The 20,533-nt window shown below is 37.4% G+C and overlaps 1 protein-coding gene and 1 long non-coding RNA gene across 3 annotated transcripts in view; one reads left to right on the forward strand and one right to left on the reverse strand.

Annotated features, from left to right (window-relative positions):
- Positions 1 to 11,082, reverse strand: part of ANGPT1 (angiopoietin 1) — a 256,066-nt gene extending 244,984 nt beyond the window's left edge. Inside the window, exon 1 of one of the 2 annotated variants that reach the window (XM_015145866.3) lies at positions 10,427 to 11,082. In XM_015145866.3, the coding sequence (XP_015001352.1) occupies positions 10,427 to 10,723 (297 nt within the window). In that variant the 5' untranslated portion in view covers positions 10,724 to 11,082. 2 annotated transcript variants of the gene reach the window in all.
- Positions 10,292 to 17,611, forward strand: LOC114680320 (uncharacterized). The gene is made up of 2 exons (XR_003732495.2): positions 10,292 to 10,804; positions 17,225 to 17,611. It is a non-coding gene; the product is annotated as an uncharacterized LOC114680320 (long non-coding RNA).
- Positions 17,612 to 20,533: the final 2,922 nt, after the last annotated feature.

Raw genomic sequence — 20,533 nt, forward strand, 5'->3', positions numbered from 1 at the left:
TAACTGGTTTCCTGCCCTTTGTTAATTGCAGGTGCTAAGTTCTATGACTCCTGCCCATGTACTGAAAGTGCATGACAGAACTCATGCCATCCCTCATGGAGCAGTCCTCCTGACACTGCTATAGTCCCCTGTCCCTCACTGTGTCACCCCTGCCCCATGTCCCAATAAAGGGACAGTCACTGGTCTCTCTGTTAATTTGCCTTCCCTGTTGTCCATCCTCTTTGCAGCACTCCCCCTCCATGGCCAGCATGAGGAGGATCACAGGAGACTTTATTAAAAAGAATAATGGAGGAGACAAGAGAAATAAAAAGGACAGACAGGCCGGGAGGTCCCTTTCAATCTTTTTGTCTTGCCTGGTCTGAGGGCTGCCTTGCCACCTCTGCTTTCCTGGTTTTAATCTCAGAAGTCGCTAATGTGCGGAATGAGCAAAGTGGGGGTTGAAAAAAGCAAACCATTTGGATGCCAGAAAAAATATTAGAACTTTCATTTTTAAAACAACAAGAAAGTTAATAATAAATTCATATAAGGCCTCACATTGGAGCCTTCACATCATCAGTATATTAAGTGGCTGTGTGTCATTCATCTGCTTAAAAAAAAAGAAAAAGCTCCAGAGAGCTAATGAAATCGATGGGACTGCCTCACTTGGTTGTGCTCTTTCAGCACATTATGATATAGCACAGCTTAGGTGTATTTGGGAAAATGGACTCATGGATTATTTTATATAGTTTAAACTAAATTCATCTTTACAACATGGACAAGTGTCTTAAAAAACACAAAAATACTGGCACATGTGTACAAGAAAATAGTTCTTGAGAACTATTTTTGGTTCTCAAAAATCTCTATTCTTAGTAAGTGCCATGTAGCAGAAGTAAAAAAACAAGGTTAGGTAAGTAGATCTAACAAATCATCAGAGAAATTTTGAAAATACCAAAATTCCTCCTTGAAATTCAGATTTTCTTTCACAATTCTTGACAATGAATTCTGCTTGAAGTGAATAGTATCCCTTACAATATGAGGCAATCATCACACACTACATTCTTAAAGTAAAAATACGTAAGTATATATTACCATACAATTGTATAATTAAGGGATTAGACAAATTATACAATTTGCCGCTAATTAACCAAGAGTAGTCTATTATCAAATTTGTGTCATGTGAAATATGGGTGGGCCTCAGTATTTTTAAGAGTCTAAAACAATCTGCATTTGTTTTTGAAATTTACACACTGATACCCTTAAACTGCTTTCTGTAAGGCAGATTTGGATGTTCATACAACAGCTTGGCAACAAATTCAAACTATCGAAGGTAATGTTTCTTCATGCCCACCAGTAGCTAGGTTTTGGCAGCTCTACCTAACTAATATTTGATTATTTGAAAGTTTTCTTGCAGCTATTTTGAAACTGTGTTCCTTTGGACATATGGGGTGCCCTGAGGAATGCTCTTGGAGGGCCAAGGGAAGAAGGTTTAGAAGAAGGCCTCCCTCCACTTCTTCTCTAACCTCTGCATTTGTTTCTAGATATTAAACTTCTGCTGAATAATTCATGTGAAAATCAGGTTCAATTGCCAAGAATTATTTAAAATTCATCAGTTCATTGATTCAAAAATATTGTCTTTGTTATTGACATTTTAAGTTATTAAATATTCAGCTTATTCAATAAACCCATTCATTTATTCTACAAGCATTAGAACGACTATCACCTTATACCTTTGTTCTTATTATTTAAAAACTGAGTAGAATTAGAAAATAATAAAAAGACTGATAATACTGGTAATAAGCTTACAATTCTCACCCCTTATATCTGTGCAATTAAAATAAGGTGGATGTCAAGACCTGCTGGATGCAGCAAACCTTGAGCTACAGTAAAAACCTATTGAACTTTAATCTACTCAGCTCTATATCAAGAGTGAAGACAAGAATACTGTTAAAATGTTTTATGAAATCCTGAGGCTATCTTTCATCTTTAAGGGTTTAAAGAAGAACTATAATTTGAGATTTTAAAATATTTATTGGTTCTCTAGGAATGGAAAGTCTCCAATCATCTTGGAGGGTAAAGCATTGTAATTTAACTTATGTAGCCTTCAGAAACAAAGTGGAGACTACCAATAAAGCATACTCCTTCCTAATGAGTAGAGCTACACATGTCACTAGACTTTACAATATGCCATCCTTCAAAATTATCATAAGCCATTTCGCTGAAATTTATAGTAAGTTTACCTATCTGATGCCAGTGAGTTTGGTCACTTATAGGTACATATTACTAGTGATTTAAGATATTCACATTTCACTTGTGTTTTAATCCTATTTCAGCTGCTGATTTACTTCAGACGCATCTCGATGCCTGTGCTAATTTGCATGTTTTTTCAAGAGTTCAACACAAACTTAGGAAACACTTTCCTAGATAGACTTCTAATAAGTGACCTGCATAGTCATGTAGTATAGTATAAACAAGTAAGTTTTCTTACTGTATATTTTTCAGTACTTACTGACAAAAGAAAAGATTTTCATAGGCCTAAATGCATTCTGGATGGAATTATTAGCTACTTTCTCTGTTCAAAATTACCTTTTCATTTGCTTGAAGGAAAAAATTCAGATTATTTGAGCAGACAACTGAGACCAAATGAGCCTAAAGTTCTCTCACTTCTAATATTTAGAATTAGAGAAGGGTATTCAGGTATAGACCCTACATGGAAATAGCCTCCAAATGTAAAGAGAAGATAATCCATGGAGGGCATCATTCTTTAAAACCCTCTTTGGTAAGAGAGGGGGCACATCTTTTGTACACATTGTAAGAAGATTTAAACACCGAGATGCCCTCCCTCCCTCAGACCATGGGGCCAAAACCAAAGGGGGTTTGGAATTTCCCAACTCCACTGCCAAAGATCATCTTGTATTGGGACAACAGTCGAGGATGACTCAGAATGTAATTAGGGTTGTGCATCTAAGCAAATGACACAATATAGCTTGTGGTACTAAAAAAAAAAAAAAGAAGAAGAAAGAAGGAAAGAAGAAAAGAAAAGAAGACAAGGCCCAGGAAAAGGCTGCTAATGTTTCCACACGGAGACAAGACTGTGGCAGAAAGAAACCAAAACCTCCTTAATTAGCAAATTATAGCACAGGGGCTGATAAAACTCCGTGTTTTGTAGCTGAGCTACCCACTTATTGCTCCTCCCCTCTCATCATCTGCACAAGTGAGAACACTTCTAATGTTTATACTTAAAACAAATGACAGGGGGGGAAGGTTTCTAATAAGAGGCTGAGCTGAAGCCCCATTTCTAAGAAAATAGAATGGCTCTAGTGTTTTGTCAGCATTCTTGCTAATGCCACAACCAACAGGATGAAACAGGCGCATAGCACAGAAGACCCTGTAGCCCAGACTTGTTTATCCACAGGCTGCTGGTCTGTATTGTTATCCAGGTGCTTTTTCTTTTCTGATATGTATCTGCTTTGGGAATATTTCCCTGTTCTTGTGATGATGGGCAGGAGAAAGAAAAGACATGAAATTCCCTTGCCTGTGTGCCTCTAAAATGTCACCTCACAGCATGTCCAGACACCCAGCCAAGAAATGGCTTAGTCAGGCTCTCTGCCAACTGGCATGAACCTGAAGATTACTGGGCCTCCTGGAGGGCAATCTTTTTCCCACACAACAAACCTTACAATTTACCTTGTAATGGTCCCAAAATTAATACTAATTCCTCTTGCAATATAGGGCAGGGGTCAGCTAACTTTTTCTCAAAAGGGCTGGATATTAAATATTTTAGGCTCTGTGGTAACTCCTCAGCTCTGCTTTTGTAGGAGGAAAGCAACCATAGACAATGCATAAATGAATGAGTGTGGCTCTGTTCCAATAAAACTTTATTTACAAATGCACAGACAATATATAAAGGAAGGAATGTGGTTGTTCTTCAATAAAGCTTTATTTACAAACAGAGGTGGCAGGAAGGATTTGGCCCAAGGGCCATCACTGGCTGATCCTTGATAGAGAGGATGGAAACTCGGAATATTAATAAAATTTCTGCCATTATGTAGTTAAAAAGGTAATGTGTAAAATATAGTTGCATCTAAATTTCATACATCAATTTGATTATAGTCCAAATCCGCTCATGGACTTCATTTGTTTCCCTATTTATTAAAAAATACTAAATAGAGCCAGCTATGCTATAAGCATTGTGCCAGAAAAGTCAATCTGCTACCAGAAATAATAAAACAGAATAATAAATAAAAACTGGTCAACAAGACAGGTACAGGATATACCTCATAGAGCATAGTGTCTATGCTATGACTCTGCAATATTTATTGAGTCACTCATTCTGCAAATATTTATTGAGGTCCTACCATGTGTAATCCACTCTTCTAGGTAGAAGGTATACTGCATCAAGATAGACAAGGCCGCTGCTCTAATAGAGTTTGCATTCTTAGTAGGCGAAGACAGAATAAATAATCTGACAATAACTAACACAGCATTATGCAGTAGTAAATACCATGAATAAATAAAACAACATAATATGGTAGAAAGTCTCTCAGCAAAGTGGGGAAGGTGGTAGGGAATGGTGCTCAGAGATTTTCTGAGAAGAATGCTGAGTGAAGACCTGAATGAAGAGAAGTAGCCAACCATGCGAAGATCAGGGGGAAGAATTTTCTGAGCTGAGTAAACAGCTTGTAAAGTCCCTGAGGCAGGAATGAGCCTGTCTGTTGGAGAAATAACAAGAAGGCCAATGTCACTTGAGTGTCTGGAATGTCGTTTCAAGGTAGTAAATGACGGGGCCAGTGAGCGGTATGGGGCAGACCATATAAGACCTCCTGGTAAGAAGTCAGATTTTATTCCTATGTAATGAGAAGTTGTAGAAGGATTTTTAAGAGGGAAAATGACATTCTTATTCATTTAAAATTTCATTAAACCAATACTTATATATGAGAGGAGTGCTATTAAAAGAAAGCTCAATGTGAAATGGTACAGTCAGGGGTAAGGAAGGACTGTAATTGCCCATAGAAGCCCATAGAAAAAGACCTACTTGCCATAGCCCTAAAACCTGAGATCTCTCAATGGAGACAGTTTGCCAAAAGGTTGTGATAGCACTAACTGCTAGCTTCTGGGGCTGAAAGGGGTTTTTTTGGATCTTTTGATTCTAAAATGTAATAAGCAAACAATAACACCTAACTATTTGTTGAAAAGTTAATACAGATTCTGAAGGGCTCTTACTTGGCTTGAAAATCAGGGGTCTATTCTTCAAATGAAGTTGATGGGGACATTTCTCCAACTCGATTTAAAAGACAATTATTTCTATTAATTTTTCTCAGCAACTGCTACTTTTCCCAATCTGTAGGCATAAATTGTGCATGCATCTTATTTTCACCTTTAGTGAAAATTAGATTTTCACCTTTAGTGACAAAATTTTCACATTTAGTGACAAATTTTCACATTTAGTGACAAACTATTAAAATCGTACTTATTAAATATCTACTTTTTTTTTTTTTTTTTTTTTGAGATGGAGTCCTACTCTGTCGTTCAGGCTGGAGTGCAGTGGTGTGATCTCGGCTCACCACAACCTCCGCTTCCTGGGTTCAAGTCATTCTCCTGCCTCAGCCTCCCTAGTAGCTGGGATTACAGGCACGCACCACCAGGCCCAGCAAAGTTTTTGTATTTTTAGTAAAGACAGGGTTTTGCCATGTTGACCAGGCTGGTCTCGAACTCCTTACCTCAGGGGATTTGCCCGCCTTGGCCTCCCAAAGTGCTGGGATTACAGGTGTGAGCCACCGTGCCCGGCCAATGTCTACCCATTTCACACGTTTAGGAAGTTCCCACAAATGTGAAAATAAAACATAAGAGCATTGTCTCTGACTTAGTGTTGCACAGCCACCACCAGCCACCAAAACAATAATATACCAGTGAGAAGTAAGTTCTCATGTGCACATATTATACAGATGTATATTATGATAATCAAGTTCTCATGGGCACATATTATATAGATGTATATTATTATAATTAAGTTCTCATGTGCACATATTATACAGATATATACATATTATATAGATGTATGCAGTAAATGGCTCCCTACTGTACTGAACAAGAAATACTAAGTTCTTGTGCTTATAGAAGTACAAAACATTATCACACAAGAGAATATCTAGCCGACGCTCAAGTAGCCTAGTGCTAACATTTAAGCAAACTTTAAAGTAGTTACAAGGTCCCTTAAATTGCATTATTTTATAGTTACCACTATATACTTGAGCACTTGATCTCTTAAAAACTGATTATTACTCTAACAGAGAAATTAATCCAGACCCTTCATGAACATGTTCAGAGATATAAAAATGGATAAGCGACATTTACTACACTTGAGGAACTCACAGTCTAGGTGGGAAAACAAACCTAGAAACAAATAATTAAAACAACCACCACAACAACTTAGAAGTACAGTGTTAACATGATACAGTCAATGTACTGCGATGACATTTGAGAGCTCGCCCTGGGAGGGTAAGTGGAATGTGGGTAGATTTCCTGGAGAAACTGGCAACAGAGCTGACCCTTAGAGAATAATTAAGAAGTTGAACTAGAGTGACTAGAGAAGTTTTTGAGATTCTAGATCACTGGTTAAATATAATTTGAATAATTAATAAGCACCTACTCTGGACCCAATATTGTTTTAACCAGTATTAGGACAAAAATAACTGTAGGGTATCGTCCCGGCATACAGGACAACTTACAATCTATTGAGGAGGTAAGGTGTATGCCTCAAATAAAATGCTGATGGTAGACAGCAAAGTGCACATTGCAATAGATAACGCATTCATTTGTTCATTTAACAAATATTTATTTTATATTTTATAAATATGTTATATACTCTTCCAGGCACTGAAGATCTGATATTGGACAAACACACAAGGTCACTGGCCTCGTGGAGGTCACATTCTACTGGATATTAATAGGGATTAATAGATATGTAATATATGGGTTTTAAAAAATCATCATCATCAATGTGTTTTGGGTGACAGCATTCCAAATCTTAACTCTGAAGAAAAGAATACAATCTGCAAATAGAGGACATCCTTAACCAAAAAATGTCATCAATAGAAAAACAGCTAAATAGTCCAGTAAAATCTTTGTATTTCTTAAAATATTCTGGATGGCAATTCATAACCATATTTTCCATGAATAGTCATCAATTTGAGCTAGTGTAAAATATTTATAGCAAATAGACTATTGTTTTCTGTTACAAGGCATTATCCACTCAATTTATTTAAATTTTTAACCAAAAAAGACATCATTTGGCAAAAGCAAAATAGGTCTTCTAAGGATTCCCCAGATCCTAGAACATTATACACATTTAAATCTAAATGTTTTAAATGTACATCTTTGTGAACTTTTTGAGATGTGGAGACAGAAAACAGTAGTTCACAAAGCACAGGATGTGGGCTAAATGTTTCCCTGTCATAGAGAAGTAGGAAGAGATCATAAGAAAGTGACAAAGACACTGGGGCCAGTTGTATTTATTGTTACTTACCTAAGATCTGGTCACTTTCAGGTGTTTACTATGACTTGCTAATAATTCTGAAAAGAGCTATATTATAGAAGAGATCAAACCCAGAAACACACCCAGGTGTTTCACAAAATAAAACTAGGATGCATAGTTTTATTCATACCACTATAATATGATGCATATTATTCATACCACTCTTCCTGGTCTGAGAAGTCACAATAATGCTATCAACCTGCCTCATTTTAATCAACCAGTGATTATGGAAAGTTGATCTCTTTGAATTAAATCCATCACATCAAGAAAGCAGTGCCATAACAGTTCCAGTATTTATGGTGACCGACAAATCATTTGCCCCCTTGCATGACTTGCTTCTCATCCTGTTCAGTTGCAAGACCAGAAAAGTTGAGGAAGGAGGTTTCCCTTCATGGAAGGGGATGCATTAACACAATTATCATATAGCTTCATTTAGCATTGATAACACATGTATTCTGCCTCAAAATCTTTCCTGATAGCGATGCCATGAGCTGCATAATAATCACTATGCTTTGATTAATTATTTTGCCGAATAAATGGATGAATTAATTTCACTTACATACACTGATAGCCTCAGTTTCTGCAGGGTATTGCTTACATCTATGGCAACTACTTGGAATCAAAATAGAAGTAATACAAATTGCAGTACTGAGCATACCAAATAGTTACAGTAAAAAGATTCCCATTTCTATTATCAGAATCAATACATCACATGAATTTTAGAACTTGGAGTGAAGAAAACTCCTAATTAAGGGAAACTTATGAAAGCCTTTAGCAAGTTCTTTGTTGAATGCATTTATTTGGTTTCTTGATCCTCCAACCAATCACATTGACAATGACAAAAGATATGCAAATTTAAACTGACAATAGTCAAGCCACACTGCTCTGACTCATACCAATAGGGACGTTTTCAGCATATATTCAGCTTGATATTTACACTTGAAAGGGTCAATGTAACCAAAGAACATTTTAATAGTTATTCTTGGCTATAATCTGAAAGCTATCCCACAATCATTGACCAAGAACAATGCAAACAAGAATCAAATTTATTTTGCAAAATAAATTAACATATGAAACACGTGCATGATTTAAGCCCAGCAGAATTATGTGTTTACCCTGTCACTGCTGAATAATTGCATAGCAACAAGAAATATGCATTACTATGTTTGAATCACTATTTTGATTATGCGTTTTAAGCAAACAAAACATTACGTTTTTGGTAGAATAGATCATTCGGGGTAACTTGGGACTAAATTTTCCTCCCCATTCCCTCAAAGAATCCAGACTAATATATGATTGGATTCTCACTAAAAACTATATGGATGGTGTACTGAAGAATAACAACAAGCTATTCAACCAAAATCATTTGTTTACAATGGAAATAAGTTTTACCAAAGAAAAATACAAACATCCTATTATAAACTACTATTGAAAGCAGTGCCTAAAATTTAAGCTACAATTGAAAAAAAACCGAGAGTTCTGTTTGCTTTTTATTCTTCTACCTACCTACTGATTGCGTATTACAGTCCTATAGTCTGTAATAGAAAGATTACAATATCAGGTTTGGAAACTGTAGAACTACTAAGTTCCAGTTAATGTGTCAAATAAAATAACAGTGATCTTAGTTCAGTCCCTAGTGGACAAAAGTAGAATAACTATTACTTGGCATGATTCAGCAGGCGATGACCTAAGCGAGTGTGATCACACAGGAACAAAATAGAGCATTTGTCCTTTCCCTATCTTTTATCTTTTTAAAGGGATTGCCTCGTTTACAGACTAACTTAAAGAAGCCTGATTGCATACCTATTTATATGTACCAAGTAAATCCATTAACGAGGGAGAGAAGCTTTTCACAAATTGGGACATTGCCTCCATTCTAGTGGCATAGTCAGTGGAATATACTTATTCTCGGCTGCCTATTATTAAACAGAGTGCAAAGACAGAATGAATTGCAGAAGTGTGTTCATAATTTAATAGGCATATCTTCAACAAAAACTTTTAAATGGTTTGTAGATAAATAACTGGATAAACTATTTGATTTGATTTCTATAAATTGAGTTTACATTCATACTCGACATTAACATTCATCAAATAACATGGATACGTAAACTCGCCAGGTACTGTCTCTGTAACTACAATGCCCTGAGAAGGGAGGTGTTTCAGGAATATAGTAGAGACTACATGTTGCATTCAGCCCAAATCTGCAGGTGCATGTCTTCCTCAACAGCCAGCGTGTTCTCATTGTGAGCAAGCAAGCCCTTTCTGACAGTTCACATTACAACGTATCTTTTTAAAATTTTTTTTCTCAAGGACAGAAGAAAAAATATTTAACAGAAATCAGTCCTCTACTATTCTACCACTTGCTGAAATTAACGGTTCCCTTTACATAAATATACAATTTCTCCAACCAAATATCATATTTTACATTTACTCTCACTTCATGTTAATTTTTCTAAAGGTTAAAAAAAAAAAACAAATACTTTGTGATGATTTGCCACCCCAGTGGCACAAAATTTTCTGGTGCAAAATCGATTTGATCTTATTAATTAGTATAGTCATTACGATTATTTATTTTTCACCAACTTGCTTAAGAGGTACATGCTTTCTTTCTTAAGGTAGAGTTTTGACAGAAAGACTCTTAATGCTGAACTTTAAACAAGAGAAACCAGAAATGTCATAAAATTTACCAGGGCTAGACACACACGGGGTGCCCCCACACATTCATAGGATTGCGCAAGCCCCCAAACCTTGGCTTACCCAGGAAGCCAAACCCAGACAGCCGTCTTGCAATTGCAAACACTGCCCCCCTGGAGCAAAAGGTAAACACACAAATGCGCCCCTAAGGAACTTTAAGTTAGCTGCAGTGCAAGAACGGAAAAAGCTCCGTGCTATTAGAAACTGAAAGCAATCACTTACTTTTTGCAGCCACTGAGTATAATTTTCCATCACATGTTCCAGATGTTGAAGTTTCTGGGAAGAGAAATCCGGTTCCACGTGTGGAGCATCTCTCTGCAGAGCGTTTGTGTTGTACTGGTCTGTCGTACTCTCACGACAGTTCCCATCGTGTTCTGGAAGAATGAAAGTATAGGCACATTGCCCATGTTGAATCCGGTTATATCTTCTCCCACTGTTTTCTGGACTTCGGCGCTGGTTGCTGCACCCTGTGTGAGTCAGAATGGCAGCGAGGAAAGCAAAGGAAAGGAAAACTGTCATTGTACTGCCAGCACTCTCCTTCCGTGCCTCTCGCAAAACTTGCTCCTTTCTTCTGACCTCTAAACTAGTTCTTTATTTCAGGTAAATCTGCTTGTTTGTTTGACTCTCTCCCCCTCAAAGAAAGCGTTTGAAGAAGAATAATAGAAAACTAGCCATTTGTTAGCTTTGTTCTAAAATGTTAAAATTTTTTATTTCACTGTAATGATATTTTCCTTCGTTAAAACTTGAGATATTTATTGCATAGTAGCTGAGATTTATTGTTTCCTCTCTGTGTGACCGTTCAGCGTGGAGCCTGCCTGAGTCAGCTGCGTGTACATATTCTAGACTCTTTCCTCTACCCTATCTGCTTCAGATCTGCTATTTTCTTCCAGACCTCAGTGAGTTTTATTAAGGTTGCACATCCAAGCCAAGCTGGAAGCAGGCAGCCTTTCACAAGATGACTTGACAGGAATGCGTGAGTGTGCCCCTATGCTAAGGATTGCTGATGGCTTAGGGCGGCAGGATCGTCTTACAAATTGGCTAGATGCGCATGACCTCGATCATGTATGGCCCTCCCGCCCCCTTCCGCAGACAATTGCCTTGAGCCTTTAACAGATTCAAGGCAAATCAATAAATAGAGCAGTCCACCTTAATACACTTTTGGTGTGCATGCTGACCTACTAAAATACAGCCAACTAGCAGTATGTTTTTAAAGTTACTATTTAGTCGAGGGACCCTAAGAAGAAAATTGGCATGATGTCCAATGAAATTATTTTTGATAGAGAATGATAAACCCGTATCATTATTAAATGTCTTTTAAAAACATGTATTCTTGACTCTGAGGAAAAATATGTAAAATAACAATTTTTACAGGGGGTATTCTTTCATCGTATTCACTTAGACTTTTAGGAGTTGAAGAAAATAATCAGGATCAAAGTAGCAAGAAAATTAGCATCATTTGTTGCTCAAAGCAATATGTTGCACAAAGCAATATAGTATATGCATATTAAAGAGGATTATCTAAGTACCTTTTGGTATAGGGGTCTTAAATGAAACTGGTGTCCTGATCAGAATGCAACCCTTCGTGTTCCGTGTATATAAACTGAGCAACTTCCCTACAAAAACAATGTGGCTACAATTTAAAGCAGTGGCTTGAGAATTATTAATTCCTGTGGTATATCCTAATCCTATATTTTACAAGGATCTCTTTGGTGGCTACGGCTGTCTTTAACACTGGTATGGAAGTTTACATAAAAACCTCCTGTGGCTGCACAGACACACCATGTAAGAACAAGCGTATATCAGGTGTGCTAACAGCCAGCAATGGGCTGCACAGGAGACATCTCTGTGCTTCTGTGAAGGAAGAAAGAAAAATTATCAGAAGATGATTTCCCAAAGGCAGCGTATAAACCTTTGAACAAAGGGACCCGTAAATATAAAGAGGCGATAATTTTAGAATTCAGGGAATGGCTCTGAGATGTTTACTAGATGCAGAAAACATGAACTATGAGTTGGGATTTTCATTAGGAACTGGGAGGGCTTTTAGGCAACTGCAGTCATAGTGGAAAAACAGAAGCCACAGCTGTCATCTCCATGTCCTGGAAGGAGAACAGGGCAGTGGGTGAAGGTTGGTAGTGGTTAGAGATGGGCATTTAGGGAGAAGTTAGAGGAGAGGTCAAAACAAATTCCAGAACTAATGCGATTTATTTGGGGAGAGAAACCTTGCTGAGATTCATCAGTCCTTTCCACACTAAATAACAAATTTCTGATTGGACAGATATGGAAGCAAGTTATGCCAAACACGGCAATAAAATATTTGAACCACTTTTGCAGCCTCTTGAACTTTTGCGTGTCTCCTCATTGAGTCATGCATCACTCCTGTGCAACAATAATAATGGCATGCATTAAGACCTTACTGTTTTCCAGGCGAAGCACTCCTTATGCACTATCTCATTTAATCATTCCAACAAACCTAAGATCATGGATATTATGTTTAATCCCAATTGATCAATGGGAAAACTGAGTCACAGAAAGGCTAACAGGATGTAATTCACAGAGCTGGCAAGTGATGGCGCCAGTATGTGAACTCAGGCAAACTGACTCAGCCTGTTTCAAACCACCAGGCCAGCCTGCTTTTGGAAATCTCTGCAAGGAATGAAAGCAATTTCAAAAGCGCTCCAGCTGCATTGATTTACAGTCCTAAAGCGGGAGAAGTGACGTACCTAGAAGAAAAAGGACTGTAAAAACCAGAGTATCTCTCCAAAGTGATTAAGGTGTTTTCTAGTGTGCACGTGCGCGTGTGCACACACACACACAGACAGGTAACCTATGCACAGCCACAAAGATGAAGTGCACTGGCAAAATGTAGGTTGTCTAAGAACACTTTCCAATAATGCTTGATTTGAAAATTATCCATGGAAAGAAGTGAGTCCAAACCTGAGACCTAGAAATGTTTTGTGAAGAACTAAATACAGTAGAAAATTGGCAGAAGACTAACGGATGAGTGGTGAGGTTTCCATTAAATTGCTCCAGTGTTTTTAAACAGCTGAGACTGTTAAAAATCTGTTCCTCCACGTGTGTGTCTCTGTGCGTCTATGTGTCCATATCCATGTGAATTTTCGCAATTAGAATAAATGAAAAGCAGGAATGCACAATTTCCTGAGGGAAAAGTAGACAACTAAGAAAGGGAAGCCTGAAATGCAAACAAAAAAGGAGGGGTCAGGGGACAAAGAGACAGAGAAAAATGTAGAGACTGATTTATTTCTTTTCCAGAAAAACAAAATCAACCACAAACCATTCTGGTATTATTCTGAAAAAAATGTCTGAAGATGAATTTTAAGCAATGAGAAAACCCAAGGATGTACAGAATTGACTCCTGTGTTTTTGGAACTCCAGTTAAGGAGAAGGCACATTTAAGGATACTGACACACTGAAGATAATATGTTTTGGGGATCATGCATCTAGGCAACAGCAACACTGTTGTTTGTTGTTGATTATTCAGAAATGGGGCACAATTCAGGGTGCATTAAAATTTAGAGAGTAGGGCCGGATGCAATGGCTCATGCCTGTAATTCCAACACTGCGAGGCCGAAGTGGGAGGATCGCTGGAGCCTAGGATTTTGAGTACAGCCTGGGCAGCATAGGGTGACCCTCCCTGTCTCTACCCAAAATAAAATAAAATAAAAATTAGTCAGGTATGGTGGCATGGCCAGGACCTGTGGTCCCAGCTACTCAGGAAGCTGAGGTGGGAGAATCGCTTGAGCCCAGAAGGTTGAGGCTGCAGTGAGCCATGATTGCCACTGCACTCCAGCCTGGATGACAGAGTGAGACCCTTTTTAAATAATAATAATAATAATAGGCAAATAATAAGAATAAGCCAATTAAAATTCATCTACTAAACTTCCATGAAGGGTAAAATATTTCTAAGAACTAAAAAATTATATTCAATTGAATTCTGTGGTAGCTTGAACCCAAAACTTTGTGTTTTATTAGAACTCTGGAATAAGGAAGTGTAGGCTTTAAGGTTTTGATCTCATATCTACAAAGAGTCCTAGTAAATGTCCCACTCATCCTGAAATTTCCAAAGGGACCGAGAGCCATTTATACCAGAACTTCATGTGCCTAAATCTGTCCTAGGAACCAGTTTTTGATAATTCTTTGGTAAAGCTTTCTTAATTTCTCCAGGTCCAATAAATGGTTCTCTGTGTTAAATTTCAATAACCTTCTCTTCATGTCTCCAAAACTGCACTGCTCACGTTGTTTGCTAATTGTTGCCTTTTTTTTTTTAATCTGTCTCTTCCTTTTGCTGTGAGCTGCTAAAGTGATCTTCTCTTTGTCATCACTGATTCCTCAACATTCACTCTGCACTTTGTTTGAGGGAATGAAAGAATAAGCAAATAAATGAATGAACTGATTAATGACTCAATTGGTGCAACTTCCTAACTCTCTATCTGGTTACTACATGACTGGCCACATTCATTGCATTTGTTGGGTGAGTTTGCCTAGAATCTCTAGGCATAAAGAACTGGATAAAGCCAAACTTATTCTAAAGAATTCGTTAGACATAAGAGCAAAGTGCAATAATAATTCATAGTATTATTTAACCCTTAACAAATAATTTTCTCATCTAATGTTTACAGAACCCCCATAATTATGTAATATTATATACTATTGTTCCCATTTTGCTGATGAGAAATGTGGTGCCATAGAGGTTAATTGCCCAGGACCTATGATATCTTAGGAGGCAGAACAGGAATTTGACCCTCAATCCATCTAACTCTGAGGCTCACATTCATTTCCCACTGAGCTATATTGTTTATGACAATACTTCAATATTGAGAAAATATTTCTTAGAATTTAGGGGACAGGAACAACATGGTGACTCCCCCATTTCAGAGGTCCCTTTCCTCTGAAACCCAGGGCTTTCACAGATTCATGTTATGATCTTCCAAAACAGGGATAATATTAAACCAGGATGCACCAGTATGATTAGATGTGCTTACCAACAGCCAATCTGATTAATTGGGTTATACTTTAGAAATACTCTACATGGTTGGTCCTATGCCGTGTCATCTGTTAGATATCTTGATCATCACTCAAAGTCTACAGTAAAATCAAAATATATGAAAAAAAATAGTATTTATTTCTCAAAAATACCACCAAGCAATGAGATTCAAGGAAACACTCCTCTGGTCTTTATACAACCACTTATAAGGGAAAAGGGGGTGGGAAAGTATTCTCCTACTTTGTGTTCTGAACACAATGTGGTTCAGCACAGCAAGGGTCCCATATTCTATGGGTCTGCTCAGGCACTTTTAGGGATCAAGACTATCATCAGGGCTATAGAAGTGGCAGCTCTATCTAAAAGGAGGGAAGGTTCCTGGAAGCAGAGCCAAGACTCCTTCACTCAACTATGTAGGCAGCAAAGGTATCCACAACAGATGGAAATATCCCAGTGGACAAAACCAAAAACAGAAGAAGATGGAGGATAGCACCTGGTAACTGAGGGCACTTCATGAGTACATGCAAAATATCCATTTAGAACTCCCATACTAACCGGGAGGATGTTACAAAAAGCTGGAAACACTGCAGCAAGTGGGATGAAGACAGGAGGCATATAGATAAGTGAGGAAAATAAAAACGATTATGTAAATATTCCTCTGCCTTTTGATGAGAGAAATTTCTGGTAATTGTTAGGTGTCTTGTTTGTTAAGTAGGTTTAATTTTATTTTATTTTTGAGACAGGGTCTCACTCTGTCACCCAGGCTGGAGTGTAGTGGCATGATCTCAGTTCACTGTAGCCTCTGCCTCCAAGGCTCAAGTGATCCTTCTACCTCAGCCTCCCTAGTAGCTGGGACTACAGCCATGCACCACCATGCCTGGCTAATTTTTGTTTTTGTGAGATGGAGTTTCACCATGTTCCCCAGGCTGGTCTCAAATTCCTGGAATCAAGCAAACTACCAGCCTCAGTCTCCCCAAGTGCTGGGGTTATAGGCATGGTAAGTTGGTTTCAAACTATAGACATGCAAGTTGGAAACCACTGGAACTGAATTAATTTGCTCTACCTAGGAAAGGAGGGAAGGGATTAAGAGACTCAGGGAAAGATCTAGAAGTGGGGGACTGGAGCTAGAGAGGTTTAGAGGTTCTGTGTCAGGTAGAGCTGCTAAAAGAGAGAGAAGGCCTGCGGCTGTGTAACCATGAGAGACTTGGGAATATATATCAGGAGATTTGGGGTGAAATAATGTTTCCAGTGAGATCAAACTCATCTGTTTCAGTAAAATATACACTTTGGGGCAAATGACTTCTTAAGGGTGAATAGGAGGAATTGAAGCATTGGTCTTTGCTTCAAACATGGGAACAGTTAACATATGTATTACATAGACTATTAATGTGAATGCAATTGAAGTCATTTGTCACAGGTTTGCTTTTCACTCTAGATCAGAGTCCCGAGGGCTAGAACTGTGTCTGTCTTATTGATCTGTCTGTCCGCTTTTCCTGGCACAGAGGAGGAACTTTATAAATATCCAGCTGACTGACTGATTCATTCACCTTAAATCTCAATGATGAGACGTGATGACACAGAGCCAGTCCCTTACAAGTTTTCAGGTGCTAGACTTGCATAGACCCTAGAGATCTCACTTTGTGGTGAGTCACAGAAGGCACCCAGAGTCCATAGATTGCAAAAGTCAATCCCAGTAATGGTAGTGGAATAATACCTAACACTTCCAGCCACCTATGAACGTTGCCAAGGTTGAAAAACCATTCAAGAAACATCTCAGAAATACTTTTCAATGTGAGATTAGTTGTTAAATCTACAATGAAGGTAACTTCTAAATATACACAAGCCAGAAAAGAAAACAAAGAGCTGAGGACTGTATGAAGCAGAAATATAGATGCCAACATTCCCCTCATACCAGAGTGAAGGACTTCCATTGGAGACCCCATGAGATTTTATTAGAAAAAACATATAAACTACTTTGCATTTACTAACTGCCTCCTTCTTTCTTCACTTTTTCCCTACAGAAGTCTTGATTCCTAGATGAGAGAAGAATGCAAAGGCCTCTCTGTCTCAACTTTTCCAACTCCAGAAAGCACATGTATTTCACATGTTCTAAGAAACTCTCAAAAAGAACAAGTAATTTCAAGAAATGCCTGGAATTACCATTTGATGGGTTATGGTACCCAATGGGACTTGGATAGTTCTTATAGCTGGTTCTTGTAGCCAAAGTACCCTCCACTGAGAGTTACTCAGTGATGTAGGACTTTCCGTTCAGAGGAAAATCTATGTTGTGGTCACAGAGTTGTGACAACCTCCACTCATAAGTTAGAAAAAGAATCATTCACAAGCATTGTAAACTCAGATTTAAAAAAAAAATACTAGGGAAATAAGATCCTTAATGTTTTCTAAAATTGCTTGTTTTTCCTCTCTTAGTCTTATTTTTATACTCTCTTAATCTAATCTTACTTCTGATGTAATACTGTCTTATCTCTCTTTCCTCCTGCCAGATTGGATGAACTGTTTCATAGTGGTTAAGGTGGGAGGATACTGACTGCTTTGTTTTTGTTTTGTTTTTTTTAAATTTCTTGTCTATGCTAGTCTATGTTAGATGATTTTAGACAAGACATTTAATTATTCTAAGCTCAGCTTCCTTATCTGTAAAATGAAGACAGTAATAACGGTACCAATTTTATAAGAACGTTGTGAAGATTAAATAAGGTAGTGGATATAAAGTACTGAGCACAGTGTCCAGACCATATCCAAGTACTCTCAATGCTAGTTCTTGTTTCTAAATGTGAGTTCTTTTTTTGTGCTAAAAAATTATGCTACTTTTTGCCTTGTTTAGTTGAATTGTATAAGTACATTTACCTAATTTCATTCCCTATCATTTTGCCCTCCTAAATGTTTAAAATTATTTCTGAACATCTTTAAAAAATCACAAATTTAAGAAGCACATTTTAAAATGAGAGGATGCCCAAGTTCACAATGATATTCATGTAAATAGCTCTGGTTTCTTGAGGGCAATATTGTTCTTTACTGCTGCATCCCCCTAGCACCTGAAACAGTGAATGCCTGTCACATAATTGGTGCTGGAAAGGTATTTGTTGAATGAATAAAATGAGTTGGGGACAATTTAGTAACAATGTACTACTCTGGCTACTGAAACCAGAGAAACGTCAAGTAGGGCAAACAGACATGTAAAGCAATCACATTTGATAGTGAAAATTTTATGCCCTGGGAACTATGGGAGCAATGTGGATACCGTTTATGGCTTCATCACCATGACTTGTTATCCAACTCATTTCCGGCCAATTCAACCGGATGACCTTATTTTCAAGAACTTCTTTTATGGCTAGACTTGTGGCATATATCATTCCATTCTGTTTCCTCAGAGATAATGTGTTTGCCTCTGATACACCAAAAATGAACTGGAACACTCTATTATTAATCTTATATGAAAAACACAGTTTGGTATGAACTGTGCATAAGGAAAAGATCTTATTTTGTTTATATATATATATATATATATATATATATATATATATTTTTTTTTTTTTTTTTTTTTCCAAAGCCAATTTCACTCCCTCTCAGGCTCTAATCAGATTAGAAATTTGGTAATTAAATTAGAAAATAAATTCTAGTGGTACATAAAACACTTAAAAACATGATTGCTTAAACCTGGTTCTTAGTTGATAACTGACCCATAAAGACTAGTCCTTTAATGTTAACCATAAACAAAGAACCTATTTGGTCTCTGAAAAGTTTATACTTTCTTTTCCATTGATTACATGTCTTTGTTCTTTCCTCTTGATCTTTCTCTTCTAAATAGCACAAATCTTTAAAGGGAGGATTGTGACAATTAAAGAAAGGCTAGAATAGAAGAATAGAAGACAACCATGACTCAAACATGGGAAAGGATTGTCATAGCCACATTGTTCTTCATAGCTAAATTTTCCTGCCACTTGTGATATGTACAAATGGATCACTTTTAGCGCCAGAAGCACTGAACAGGCTGAATATTTCGCAAAATGTTTCCCAAATTTTTGTTATGTTTATGCCACCTTGGTGGTATTTGCCATGCCCTGTGTACTACTATGTACCTACATAGTTTCCTTAACTCTGTTTTAAACTGTCTACGTATCTTAGATTTAACCTAAACAATAGTATTGGGAAAAACAAGCACTCGTTTTTATATATTTTATTTTATATTAAAATAAGTCCACAATATGAAAATGAGTATCTGTCCATGTGCTACCCCTCAAATATTTCATTTCCCAGGGGAACATGTACCATACTTTAGGAAATATTACTTAGTGCTATCAAGAGTAGAGACATCCTCTCCTGCCAAGATGAATAAAACGATGCCTCCTGTCAATATATCCATGGAAAAAAACTGTTGTAGTTACAGTTCCTCAAGATTTGTTTGCCTCATGTTCAGAATGCTTGGTGATTGTTTCCATTCTGTAGTCTAATCAGAAATACAAAGGATGCTTTTGCCTCAGAAGCTTCTGCATTTATGCTGCCAGTGAGCACATGAAGAACTTCCCTCGGTCCCACCCAGGGAAGTCATGGCTGGGATTTGCAATAGCCCTATTTACAGTGCTGTCCACTAACAGAAATGCCCAACTGAAGGCCTAAGCTTGCAACTAATGATTGACCAGGAATTTCAATAGCTCTTTTATTGATTCTGGCATTGGAAAGAATAACGTAGTTATTTAGTATCTGAAGAGTAAATCTTCACTCCCTTTTAGTCTTGCGTTTGGAAGAGTGTTGGGGAAATAGTAAGCACATTTCCTCTCAAGAGTTGCATTCCCCTTGGAGAATTTACATTCCTTCCTGACATCCTTCAAAAAGCCATAAAAACATATCAGTTCAAAGAGGGAAAGGAGAGTTAATATTTAAAGGAGGTGCTAGGAATCTATTACTCTCAGTTTAATAACAGCTATCATTTCTGGAGTGTCTGCGATATACCCAGGGCTGTGCTAATTAATGTGCTTGCATTATCTCATCTATAACAATGGTCACAACAACAAAATATAGGACCTTTTATTACCATCATTTCACAGAGGAAGAAACAAACTTAGAGAAGCTGCAGGAAGGACTCAAAGCCAGTGTTTTCTGAACCCAGACCTGAAGTTTTTAACCGTTACATATATATAAACCCTCAGTCTTTTTAAAGCATCTGCTCGTTTAAATCCCAAATTAACTATCTTCGTGATTTTAGTGTACATTTCCTTATTTGCTAATCTAATAAGAAGCATAGAACTTGATAGCCAATTAGACTAAAGAAGTCATAAGAATTAAAAAAGGAAGTTATCCCCCAAAAAGTTAAT

Source organism: Macaca mulatta, chromosome 8 (genome assembly GCF_049350105.2).
Source record: "Macaca mulatta isolate MMU2019108-1 chromosome 8, T2T-MMU8v2.0, whole genome shotgun sequence".
Taxonomy (NCBI): Eukaryota; Metazoa; Chordata; class Mammalia; order Primates; family Cercopithecidae; genus Macaca; species Macaca mulatta.